Source organism: Pan paniscus, chromosome 1 (assembly GCF_029289425.2).
Source record: "Pan paniscus chromosome 1, NHGRI_mPanPan1-v2.0_pri, whole genome shotgun sequence".
NCBI lineage: Eukaryota > Metazoa > Chordata > Mammalia > Primates > Hominidae > Pan > Pan paniscus.
This window is the reverse complement of record NC_073249.2, coordinates 219915001-219927207: the sequence shown is the minus strand read 5'-3', so window position 1 is coordinate 219927207 and position 12207 is coordinate 219915001. Positions and strand designations below refer to the sequence as shown.

Below are 12207 nucleotides of genomic sequence, written 5' to 3'. Positions count from 1 at the left end.
TGAAACCAAAACCCGATAGGGCATTTCTAAAAGGGAAAATTACAGCAGGCCAGTCTCTGAAAAATGTTAGCAAAGCAAATCATTCAATAATAAATACAAGAATTTACCACAATGAAATTGTGGGTTTTACATTTTTTAATTTTAATTTTTTTTTTTCTGTTTTTTTGAGATGGAGTCTGGCTCTGTCACCCAGGCTGGAGTGCAGTGGCGCGATCTCGGCTCACTGCAACCTCCGCCTCCTGGGCTCAAGCGATTCTCCTGCCTCAGCCTCCTGAGTAGCTGGGACTACAGGCACGTACCACCAGGCCTGGCTACTTTTTGTAGTTTTTGTACCTATGTCCTCTATACTATAAAATATTATTGAAAGAAATTTTAAAAGACTTAAATAGCTGGAGATCCATATATAATGCTCATAGATTGAAAATATGCAAAAGTTTCAGTTCTTCTCAAATCAATGTATTGTTCTAAAATGCTTAGTTTGTTTTTTGAGACAGGGTCTCACTTTGTCATGCAGACTGGATTGCAGTGGTGCAATCTCGGCTCACTGCAGCCTTGATCTCCCAGGCTCAAGCAACCTTCCTGCCTCAGCTCTCTTGAGTAGCTGGGACTACAAGCACGCACCACCATGCCTGGTGTAATTTTTGTATTTTTTGTAGAGACAAGGTTTCGCCATATTGCCCAGACTGGTCTCAAACTCCTGAGCTCAAGTGATCTGCCCGCCTCAGCCTCCCAAAGTGCTCGGGTTATAGGCGTAAGCCACTGCTCCTGGCCCCTTTGCAAGTTCTTAACTTTAATGTGGTCCAGTTGATCAATTGTATGGTATTTTTTGCCCTACTTAAGAAATATTTTCTTACTTCAAGGTTATAAATATATTGTCCTATGTTAACTTCTAGAAATTTTATTGTTTTACTTTTCATGTTTAGATGTGCTATTTTTCTATAATTTGAGCGAGACCCTGTATCAAAAAAAAAAAAAAAAAAAACACAACGTGTGAAGGACTTGTATCCAGATACACAACACATCAACATATGCTTATAAATAAATAAAGAAGACAGACAACTAAATAGAAATATGGGCAAAAGGCATGATCAGGCCCTTTACAGAGGAGATACTGAGACAGTTGATAAACATGAAGAAGTGCTTAACCTCATTACTCATAGGGAAATGTAAATTATAACTGTCATTAACAACCAGTGTACATCTACCAGATGGCTGAAAGTAAAAGACAACGCCAGGCACGGTGGCTCATACCTGTCATCCCAGCACTTTGGGAGGCCAAGGCGGCAGGATCACTTGAGGAGTTCGCAACCAGCCTGGCCAACATGGCAAAACCCCATCTCTACTAAAAATACAAAAATTAACCGGGCGTGGTGGCATGCACCTGTAATCCCAGCTACTCGGGAGGCTGAGGCAGGAGAATCGCTTGAACCCAGGAGGCAGAGCTTGCAGGTTACAGTGAGCTGAGATTGTGCCACTGCACGCCAACGTGGGCAACAAAGCAAAATCTTGTCTCAAAAAAAAAAAAAAAGAAAGAAAGAAAGTAAAAGACAAACAATATCAAATTGTGTAAGCAAGTAAGCTACACTCACTGCTGAGAGTGTAAATTAGTACAACCCTTTGGGAAACTGACATTACCTGCTAAAGTTGAACACGTATTTACCCCCAAATGCCACCTCTTGGCATATGCCCAACAGAGATGCCTACATCCATAAACCAAAAATGTGTATAACAATGTCCATAGCAGCATTATCTATATCAACCCTAAAGAGTGTTAAACCTCAAGCCCAAGTGTCTGTCAATAGGAGGATGGATAAATATCGGAAGGTATATTCATGTAATGGAACACACACAGTTATGAAAATGAACTAGAACTACATGCAACAACACAGAAGCTCTCAAAGTCAAGATGAACAAAAGAAACTAGACACAGGAGAATGCATATTTCTGATTCCATTTATATACAGTATTTTTTTTTAAGGCTAAACTAAACCTTACAGTTCAGGGATGGACACTGTAGCTTTCAGGATCACTGTGTGGATGGCACAGTTTCCAGTCCACCAGGAAACATGGAGCTTGCATCAGAGTTGTTCAGTTGCACTGAACACACTGCTTAGTTCTGTTGCCTAGATGGCAGGGTGAGACTCCATCTCAAAAAAAAAAAAAAAAAAAAAAAAAGACACCAGAGAGCTTGCTTGCTGTCTCTCTCTCTCTCTCTCTCTCTCCCTCTCTGTCTCTCTACCATGTGAGGACACAGCAAGAAGGCAGCCGTCTACAAACTAGGAAGAGAGGCCTCACCAGAACCTGACCATGTTGACATCCTGATCTTGGACTTCCAGACTTCAGAACTGTCAGAAAATAAATTATCTTGTTTAAGCCACCTTGTTTATGGTATTTTGTTTTAGCAGGTGAGCTAATACAGTTGCCAACAAATGCAACTGCAAGTGCAGGGCAGTTAGCACCCCCAGGGGCAGCTCTCAACCAGAATTTGGTAAATACATGCCCCAGCTCCCCTACCCTCCAGCAGGACAATAATAAGGTGCTATAGACTTGAATGTTTGTGTCCCCCTAAAATTCATGTGTTGAAACCTAATTCCCAATGTGATGGTATTTGGAGAGGTGAGGTCTTTTGCAAGTGATTAGGTCATGAGGGTGGGGCCCTCATTAATGAGATTAGTGCCCTTATAATAGAGACCCCAGAGAATAATCTCATTCCTTCCACCAGGTAAGAGAACACAGTGAGAAGATGGCCATCTATGGACCAAGAATTGGGCCCTCACCAAACACTGAAACTGTCATGCTTTGATCTTGGACTTCTCAGCCTCTAGAATTGTGAGAAATAGATTCTGAGCTGGACTGAGCCTTGGTCACTTACATGGAAGACTTGGTCATTCATAAATTTATTAGCTTTTCCCTCTTCCCTGTCTCACTCTCTTTCTGCTTCCTGGGATCACTTCCCCACTAAACTAACAGCTTTTGGGGGAATCCAAACTAAGACACATGCTGTAGAAAAAAGCCAGAAAGCAATGAACATAAAAGCCAGAATAGGGATGAGCTCTCAGCAGGGGTTGAGAGGAGAAAGGCTTAGCACTATGGATGGTGTGAAGAGGGCTTCTAGGGATATTCTATTCTATTTTATTCTAGGCCTGGCTGGTGGTTGCACGTGTGTGGTAAATCATTGAGTGTTCATTTTGTTTTGTGCACTTTTCTGCATCATATTTCATAATATAAAAGTTTAATAATCCATGATGTTATTAAGATCAAAGATTAAAATAATTTGAAATGTTCATGCTTTTATTAGTTGCATAATGAGTAGTTAAGTGTTTAGAAAGTTCTGGTTAGTCGATTCAGAATTTTAATAAATTGAACAAACAGATAAAACACAAAAGCCACTCGAACTTTAAAGATCCCAGCCACATATTGTCTGGCAGTTGCTTCTTTCCAGACCCAAGCAGATGTTGGCTGGGACTTCTCTATGGATATTGGGTGTTGACTGTTCTCACAGGTGAACTGTAAATAGAAGCAGAGGGGGGGCTCTCAGGCATGGGGCAGCAGGCTGAGCCTCAGAGGGCCTTGGGCTTCTCTAGTGGCTGCCTCTGCCTGGTTCCTGGAGCTGTCCCGATAAGGTTGCCAAGTGGAGCAAATCAGAATACAGAATGCCAAATGTTGCCTGGAACATGCTGAGCATAAAAATTACTCTCTGTTTATCTGAAATTCAAATTTAACTGGGTATTTGTATTTTATTTGGCAACTGTGTGACCCAATGAGGCTTTACCCAGCCCACGAACAGGGAGGCTGCAGCTGCCTGGGTGCCAACCATGCCTGGATTCTACCACCTTAGTTCTAGAACCTCGGCGGCCCAACACCCTTTGGCTCCAGCATTGCCCAACGTCTAGACCCTGGGTTCATGCTCTGGCTCAGCTCAGAGGGCAACCATGACCCTGTAGGTTCTAATTCCCCCTTGCTGCAGTTCTTCTAGAAGACCTAAAGTCCAGGGTTTGCTTCCACAAGTACGTTATGAGAAGGACATACGTTTGGAAATCAGAATTCGTTTTCCTGCAGAAATGGTTCAATGGAGTTTCACCGGCATGACCAGGGCAGCCCAGGACAATCTGTTTTATCCCATAGTGTGCCCGTGTGTGCCCGGGTAAATCGCGCAACTTCAACCGATCCTATTCCACGTAGAGTAAATAAGCATGTGGGTGTCAGTGCTCGGCCTCTGCCAGGTGTTGCAGGAGGTGCCAAAAAAGAATTGGATGGCCCTGTCCTCTGGAGTTTGCAATGTGTTGTCATTACAGGACTGTAACTTTGTGACTTTCTTCATATGGACACAAAATGTCGGGATTCTAACTCAGAATTTCAGGGTGGCTGCTGGGCTCCCATCAGGAGGAGGCGTGGCAATAGGAATAGCGTGTGTGTATGTGTGTGCACATATCTGAGAGTATGAGAGAGTGTGTGTGTGCACATGTGTGCATGTGTGTGCACATATCTGAGAGCATGTGTGCACATATGTGTGCATGCTTGTGTGTGTGTATGAGTCTAGATCATGTCAGAGCCACAGAGGCTATCTGAAGAGAGGGAAGCAATATTGACTGCAGGTCGCTAATAATTCATTAACTCCACATAACGTAAGAGAATGCACTTCGTGTTTTGTTTTGTTTTTTTTTCACAAGATCTCTTGCCCAGGCTGGAGTGCAGTGGCACAGTCTCAGCTCACTGCAGCTTCGACTTCCCCGGCTCAGGTGATCTTCCCACCTCAGCCCCCTAAGTAGCTGGAACTATCTACAGGTGCACACCACCACGCCTGGCTAATTCTTTGTATTTTTAGCAGAGACAGGCTTTCACTGTGTTGCCCAGGCTGGTCTTGAACTCCTAGGCTTGAGCCATCTGTCTGACTCAGTCTCCCCAAGTGCTGGGATTCCAGGTGTGAGCCACCATGCCCGGCTGAGAATGCACCTTTCTCTATGTTTGCACAGCACACACTTTGTACACACAGGTACACACGCACACCCATGTCTGTCACTGCTCAGATCTGAATTGGGAGCCACAAGCTGACCACGTTGTAAGTCAGGGAATGGGATGGGCAGGGGTGGTAGAGACAATGGGACGGCACAGTCCCTTGAGGAGGCTGAGGACTGAGAACATGACCAAGGGGACTCAGATGCCATCTCTGAATCCCACCTCCCGCCTGCACCAGAGGACGGTAGATGCTGTATAAATAATCGCTGCACGAATGGAGGAATGACCTCAAGGCCTGGGAGGCTCTCCCGCTCCAACCTTGCCTGTGTCATGACCCCACTCCATCCAAGTCTCAGGCTTCTGGATAGAAAAGAAATGGTGGAGATAATGCCCATTCCTGAAGCTATGATGACTGCATGAGGTTAAAATACGGAAACACCTTAACACAGTGACTAGCACGAGATCTGTTATTACAAATAACGTTATTCATAAAAATTCACTTGGCTTCATGCTTTGCAGAAAAAGTGTGTTCACAAAGTAGAAAGAAAAATCCAGCCTTAGAACCAAGAATCTTTACAAGGTCAGGAAAAGCTTCTTCCTTTCCCCACCTCCTGCTCCGAGGTTTTCCTGCTGCCTCCCGGGAAAGGTGGGACTCTTCCACCACCTTGTGGACACCCAGGGATGGCAGGTGAGCAGGCTTCCACCGCCTCACACCAGCTCTCCTCTGCACTGTTGGAGCCTATTATTCTGGGTCCGACTGGGTCTCTCTAGGCTCACACTGCGCATGTCCTGTCTCCATCCTCTGCTCCTTTCTGGGCTGGGGCAGTGGATGGGGCTCCTGTGTCCTCCTGGCTGCCTGCCGGTCCCCGTGTACGTGGCAGGGCTGCAGCAGTCCCCTGTTTTCCTTGGATCCTGGCGTGGAGTTGGTGGGGCTCCTGCCTCCCTGGGGCCCTGGCTGGCCCCGTAGACCCCTCCAGGTCTCTCTGCCAAAGTCCCCCCACCCAGCCTCCTGGCCCAACTGTCCTTCCCACAGTGAGGCTGAGGGTCCCCCCACCCCACGTCATGTCCCAGCCCCACGGGGCCATTGCAGCTTCAGCTCTGCATCCAGGCACTGAATGGGAGCCACAGGAGCCTCACAGGGCAAATTAGAGCCCCCACTGTTCTGATCCCCCAGCCGGGCTGCGGCCGCTGTGTTGGTGTACGGGGGCTCTGCCCAGAGCAAACTCTGCCACGACAGGGCTGAGGCGCAGGGAGAAAGGAGCTGGGATGCACCCCAAGCACCTTCCTCCCCCTCACTCTCCCTCCTCCCTCTGCCGTCCTCCCCCCACACCCAGGACCGGAAGGGCGAGCGTCTCTTGTCTTTCCTGCATGTTCTGTCAGCCCCTTCCACTCTGGCCCCCGGTCTAGACCTATTGTCGAGACAGGAGAAATCTTGTCTGCCCCCAGGGAGAAACACCGCTCTCTGCCCTGAACTTGGAGGGGCTAAAAAGCAAAAGCTCTAGCCTTAGAAGGTTCTCACTTTGGAAGTTTAAAAAAGGTCAAAGGAATTTTCAAAATCCCTTTCTTTCTCAACAATGCTTAGATTTCAAACCTCTTCTCTTGCTGCAAAATCCCGTTGTGAACATCAGAACCTCGAGATGATCTTTAAGTTTTCTCAGCATTCCCCATCTTCTCTCCCCTCTGCAAGCAGCTAAAAGTTACAGAAGCGGTTGAAGCCAGCGACTCCCCACCCCCATCTCCTCCTCTCCTGGGGACAGGGGCCCCATCTCTCAGTCCTGTTGTGGGTTGGGTGTGGCCGGTGTGGCTGTGTGGCAGGGTCCTAGCCAATGGGATTCGAGTGGAACGTGGGCCTCCTGCACACCTGGCCCCGCGGGCATGCACCACCTGGGCTCCTCCCTCAGTGCACCAGGGCAGAGCAAGATGGAGGCAACCGGGATCCCTGAATGGCTTCACAGAGGTCCCCACCCATCAGGCACACTTCTGCCAACCTCATGTGGAAGTGAGCTTCTATTGCATTAAGTCCCTGAGGTGCTGAAGCTCATCAGTTGATGGCAGGCCACTTGCCTGCAAAATAGAAAAGGACACCGGTATTTTTTTCAAGCTGTTACCCTGTTATAGAGAGAAAAGAAGCCAGAACCAGCCCCTCCAGTGGCTCCTTCTCTTCAGCCTGGGCAGGATCTGTTGAAATTCCCATGGTGTCCTCTGGGGCCCTCTGCCCTGCGCCTCTCCCTGGCAGTGCGAGGTCCACAGTTCACCTGCAATTAGCTCCCATGTGCAGGGGACTCACAAAGGAGCATCTTTGAGCTCCAGACCCAAGTCTCTGGTGGCCTAGAGGCTGCAAATGCCCTCAAGCTCAGCATATCCCAAAGCAAACCTATGGCATTCACTCCAGCACACACACCTGCTTTGGCCTCCATGAATCCACTCTCTTTCGTCACCGCTCAAGCTAGAAACTTCTTAGCACCACCCTCCCTGTTCCTGTACCCCCCCACCTTCAGTCAATCATGGAGTCCTAAGTCCTCGGCCAGTCCATCACCTCTCTCCCTCTACCAACACCCCCAACTCTCCCACCTGTGCCACCCGGTATGCCCATGTGGTCCCCTGGTTCCCTCCAATCTGTTTTCACTCTGAGCTTTATGATCTTTGCTAACTGTGAATAGGATTCATGCCATCCACTCCCCTACATAAAACCTTTCTAGGCTTCTCTTTGCTCTTAGAAACTGGCAACTGCCTAAGAGGCCACACCTGGGCCTGTCCCACCTCCCCAGCCCTCACCTCCTTCCCAGGCCTCTGCATCCCTGTCCCCCTCCACTTCCTTTGCAGTGTGCCTCCAGGCCCTCTCCCCTCCGGAGCTCTGCCAGTGCAGAGCTCTCTGAGCCCTCTGTGTGGGACATGCTGTTCTCTCTACTTGGCCTGGTAGGGCTCCTTGAGGAGCCCTCGACCCTCCCAATGGGGTGGAATCCGCCGCGGTAAACTTCCACAGGGCCCCGTGCCCCCGCTCTGCAGCGCTTCCCTGGGGTTATTATTCCACTACCGGCTGCATAATTATTTCATCCGTAATTATTGGACTTAGCCCAGCTCACTTCTGCCCCTGGCCTTTGCACTTGCTCTTCCCAGTGCCTGGCGTGACCTTCCCCACACGTCAGTCTGGCTGGCCCCCCTAGCTCCTCAGATCCTTCTTTTCTTTTTGAGATGGAGTCTCACTCTGTGGCCCAGGCTGGAGTGCAGTGGCACGATCTCAGCTCACTGCAACCCCTGCCTCCCGGGTTCAAGCGATTCTCCTGCCTCAGCTGAGTAGCTGAGATTACAGGCACCCAGCACCACGTGTGGCTAATTTTTATATTTTTAGTAGAGATGGGGTTTTGCCATGTTGGCCAGGCTGGTCTCGAACTCCAGACCTCAGGTGATCTGCCCCTCTCGGCCTCCCAGAGCGCAGGGATTACAGGTGTGAGCCACCGTGCCCGGCCTGCTTCGCAAGTCCTACTTCTAGTGTCACCTTCCAGGTGAGGACTCGCCAACAATCTGATGGAAACCTGCAAGGCCAGCACCTCCGCAGCCCCACACTCCCTAACCCCTTCTCTAGGGCATTGCCATCTTCTGACATGCCATTTATTTTATGTCTTGTTTAATATGTGTGTGTCTCTCTCTTAAATGTCATGCCGCCGGGTGCGGTGGCTCACACCTGTACTTTGGGAGGCCGAGGCAGAAGGATCACTTGAGCCCAGGAATCGAGACCAGCCTGGGCAACATAGCAGGGCCCTGCCTCTCTGTATTTTAAAAAATGAAATAAATAATAAATACATACAGTATTTATGTATTTACTTACATTACAAAGCTCCCCCAGGGGCGGGAACTTTGCCTTGTTCTCTGCGGCATCCCCAGTGCCTTGGACAGCTCCGGGCCCAGAGTCGCGACGCCTCCAGCAGGCCCGGCTGCCCCACTGCGCACATGGGCACAGGCTTGGCACACGCACTGCGGCATTCACGTATCCGCGAACACATGGGTATCTATTTATACATGAAGACACGAAAATGTATTTGTTTCTTTTAAAATCAGAAGAAAACGGTGAGAACTGTGAGGCCGGGGGGACGTTTTCCTCCGGGATCCTGGCAGATCCTGCAGACCGCGCCGTCGTGCGCGAAGCACCGGGACGGGCCTCCCGCGGGAAGGGCCCAGGAGGACACCGGGCTCCCCTCCCGCCCGCGGGGCCCCAGACGCGGCGCCGCTTTAAGGCTCCGGGCCCCGCGCGGATGCGGAGGCTGCGGCCGTGACGTCAGCGCCCCGCCCCGGGTGATGCTGCAGCAGCCGGGACCGCGGCCGGGCAGGCAGCAGCCCAGCGGGGACAGGGATGCCTGCCGTCTCCACCCACAGGTACCACCGTCTCCTCCGCGCCCTCCGCCCGCTCTCTGGCTCCGTGCCTGCCGGAGCGCCGCGCCCTGGGCCCCGGGGTAGTCAGGGCGCCGAGACCGGGACCCGAGGCCGGCACGGAGACCTTTGTTCCTCGTGGAAGTCTCATGAATTGCAGAGTCCACGGAGCTCCCCCGTCTCGCCCCTCCGAGGGCAGGAGCCTCGGGCCCAGGGGAGGGTGCCAGCCAGATGGCAGGTGCTCTCATCCTTGCTGGCAAGGGGAGGAGACCCCGGCCTTGGCCCCAGCTCCTGATGCGCTCCTTGAGCCGGAGGCCTGGTCCCTGGTCACCTGGGCAGGTGTCATCCGCTCCCGGCTCACCTCTTGCGTGGGGCTGAGCCCTCTTGTTGACCAGGGGCCTGGCAACGCCCCTCAGCATCCCAGGGTTACTTAGCGAGGGCGCCGAGGACTCCCCTTTCCCGAGCGAGTCAGCACCAAGGGGAACGCGCTGAGGTGGAAGCCGTTCAGCTCCTTCTGCCCTCGACAATCAGCAACTTCTCTAATTATTTCTAGAGTGACAGCCGTGCATGTTTTTCAGCTCTTACAGGGAAGCAGAGTCAGGGGCGGAGGAAAGCCACGTTCAGGCTGCACCTGGCCTGGGCTTTTGGGAAAAGTTGGCCCTGGAGTAGGGGTCAAGCTGCCGGAGATGCAAAGTGGGAAACGGCCACGATTCAGTAACTAGCCTATTAAGTGCACCCTCCCAAGTCCGTAGAGCACCTTCCTGGTCTTGGAGGACCTCACTGAAGAATTTTGAGAATGGGTAGAAAGAAGCATGAGGGGTCGGGCGCGGCGGCTCATGCCTGTAATCCCAGCACTTTGGGAGGCTGAGTCGGGTGGATCACCTGAGGTCAGGAGTTCAAGACCAGCCTGGCCAACATGGTGAAACCCCATCTCTACTAAAAATACAAAATTAGCCGGGCGTGGTGGCACATGCCTGTAATCCCAGCTACTTGGGAAGCTGAGGCAGGAGAATCGCTTGAACCCAGGAGGCAGAGGTTGCAGTGAACCCAGATCATGCCACTGCACTCTAGTCTGGGCGATAGAGTGAGACTCCGTCTCAAATAAACAAATAAGCAAATACGCCCTAGGAAGGGAGGTGGCCCAAGGCAACCCCGTGGGGGGAGCTCATTTTCATAACGAGAAGAAAGAAATGAGGAAATGGTTTCCGCTTGTAGTAGGGTCATTGTAAGCATTCAAACTACATGGACATTGATTACTTTTATTAATCATTTGCCACTTAAACTTCCCACAACACAGTTTGAGGAATCTGTTACTTTAAACATCCTCTGTACTCTGGAAGCACAGTGGACCCCTTGCATAGCCTTCGGGGGATCCAGGGAGATGAGTGGATTTCCTTTTGACCGAGTAAATGGTCATATGGTACAGTAAAGATGGTCTGGCGAATGTTTGTATTTGTGCATGAAAATTAGATTTTATGATCTTAAATTCCACTTTCACCCATTTTTATGGGAACCTTAAAAATGGATTTTTGTTGTTGTTGTTGTTTTTTGAGACAAGAGTCTCACTCTGTTGCCCAGGCTGGAGTGCAGTGGTGCGATCTCAGCTCGCTACAACCTCCACCTCCTGGGTTCAAGCGATTCTCCTGCCTCAGCCTCCGGAGTAGCTGGGATTACAGGCACTCGCCACCATGCCCAGCTAATTTTTTGTATTTTTAGTAGAGACGGGGTTTCTCCATGTTGGCCAGGCTGGTCTCGAACTCCTGAGCTCAGGTGATCCACCCACCTCGGCCTCCCAAAGTGCTGGCATTACAGGCGTCAGCCACTGTGCCCGGCCTCAAAAATGAGTTTCTAAAATTCTTCTTATAATAAACATTTGTGAACAGTTTTTACTAAATGTAGTTTTAATAAAAATGGTAATGCTAATCCCCAGATTTGAAGATGAATCCTTAGTAAAGACTTTTTCTGAGCCAGGATTAAACTAGGTTTAATCCTGGTTCAGATGCTAGAGAGAAGTTCATTGAGTGTGTGAGGATCTCCCTTCTGCTAGGACAGGCTGCAGTGGGGTGTGGCGGAGGTGGCAGTAGAGTTGTCCTCTTGCAGGTAGAGAAGTGGGCCGTCTACATAGTCCACTTTAAATAAGGTCAAAGAGGCTCCTCTTTTCAAAAAGACACTTCAGGGGCTGGGAATGGTGGCTCATGCCTGTAATTCCAACACTTTGGGAAGCCAAGGCAGGTGGACCACTTGAGCCCAGGAGTTTGAGGCCAGCCTGGGCAACGTGGCGAAACCCCATCTCTACAAAAAAATACAAGAATTAGCCTGGTGTGGTGGTGTGCACCTGTAGTTCCAGCTATTTGGGAGGCTGAGGTGAGAGGATCACCTGAGCCCAGGGAGGTCGAGGCTGCACTGAGCGATGATGACTGCACTCCAGCCTGGGCTAGATAGAGGGAGACTCTGTCTGTCTGTCTGTCTGTCTGTCTCTCTCTCTCTCTCTCTCTCTGTTTTTCTCTCTCTCTCTCTCTACACACACACACACACACACACACTTCTGCCATATGCTGTTTAAAGCTGAAGTTTTTCCAAACTGGGCCACAGTTCTTCATTCCAAATTTAAAGGGAAGGTTTCTAATGCACTTAAGTTCACATTATGGTTAAAATGCTGATTAGAAAGAGTGGGAGATATGCCTGTGTGCCTGAAGGTGGGGAGAGGCTGGGCAGAGGGACGGAAAGGGAGATGGCCACTGAGAGCATACGTGGGGCTGTGACCTTTGGGCGGAGTCCGATCCAACTGTCCACCTCACCTGTGCTGGGTCTCGCCTCCGACTCTGAAGGAGATGGTCTTACACAGTGTTGGAACTGGCGCTCTATTTCTGTGCTTTTGATGAATGA

General features: G+C 50.3%; 1 protein-coding gene across 3 annotated transcripts in view; it reads left to right on the top strand.

Annotated features, from left to right (window-relative positions):
• The first annotated feature begins 9180 nt into the window (after window positions 1-9180).
• SLC45A1 (solute carrier family 45 member 1) overlaps window positions 9181-12207 on the top strand; it is a 31590-nt gene continuing 28563 nt past the window's right edge. For 2 of the 3 annotated variants that reach the window (XM_034954723.2, XM_003822126.5), the window contains exon 1: window positions 9181-9327. In XM_034954723.2, the coding sequence (XP_034810614.1) occupies window positions 9250-9327 (78 nt within the window). In that variant the 5' untranslated portion in view covers window positions 9181-9249. The remainder of the gene's footprint in view (window positions 9328-12207) is intronic. The other variant, XM_063601984.1, reaches the window with a different exon arrangement.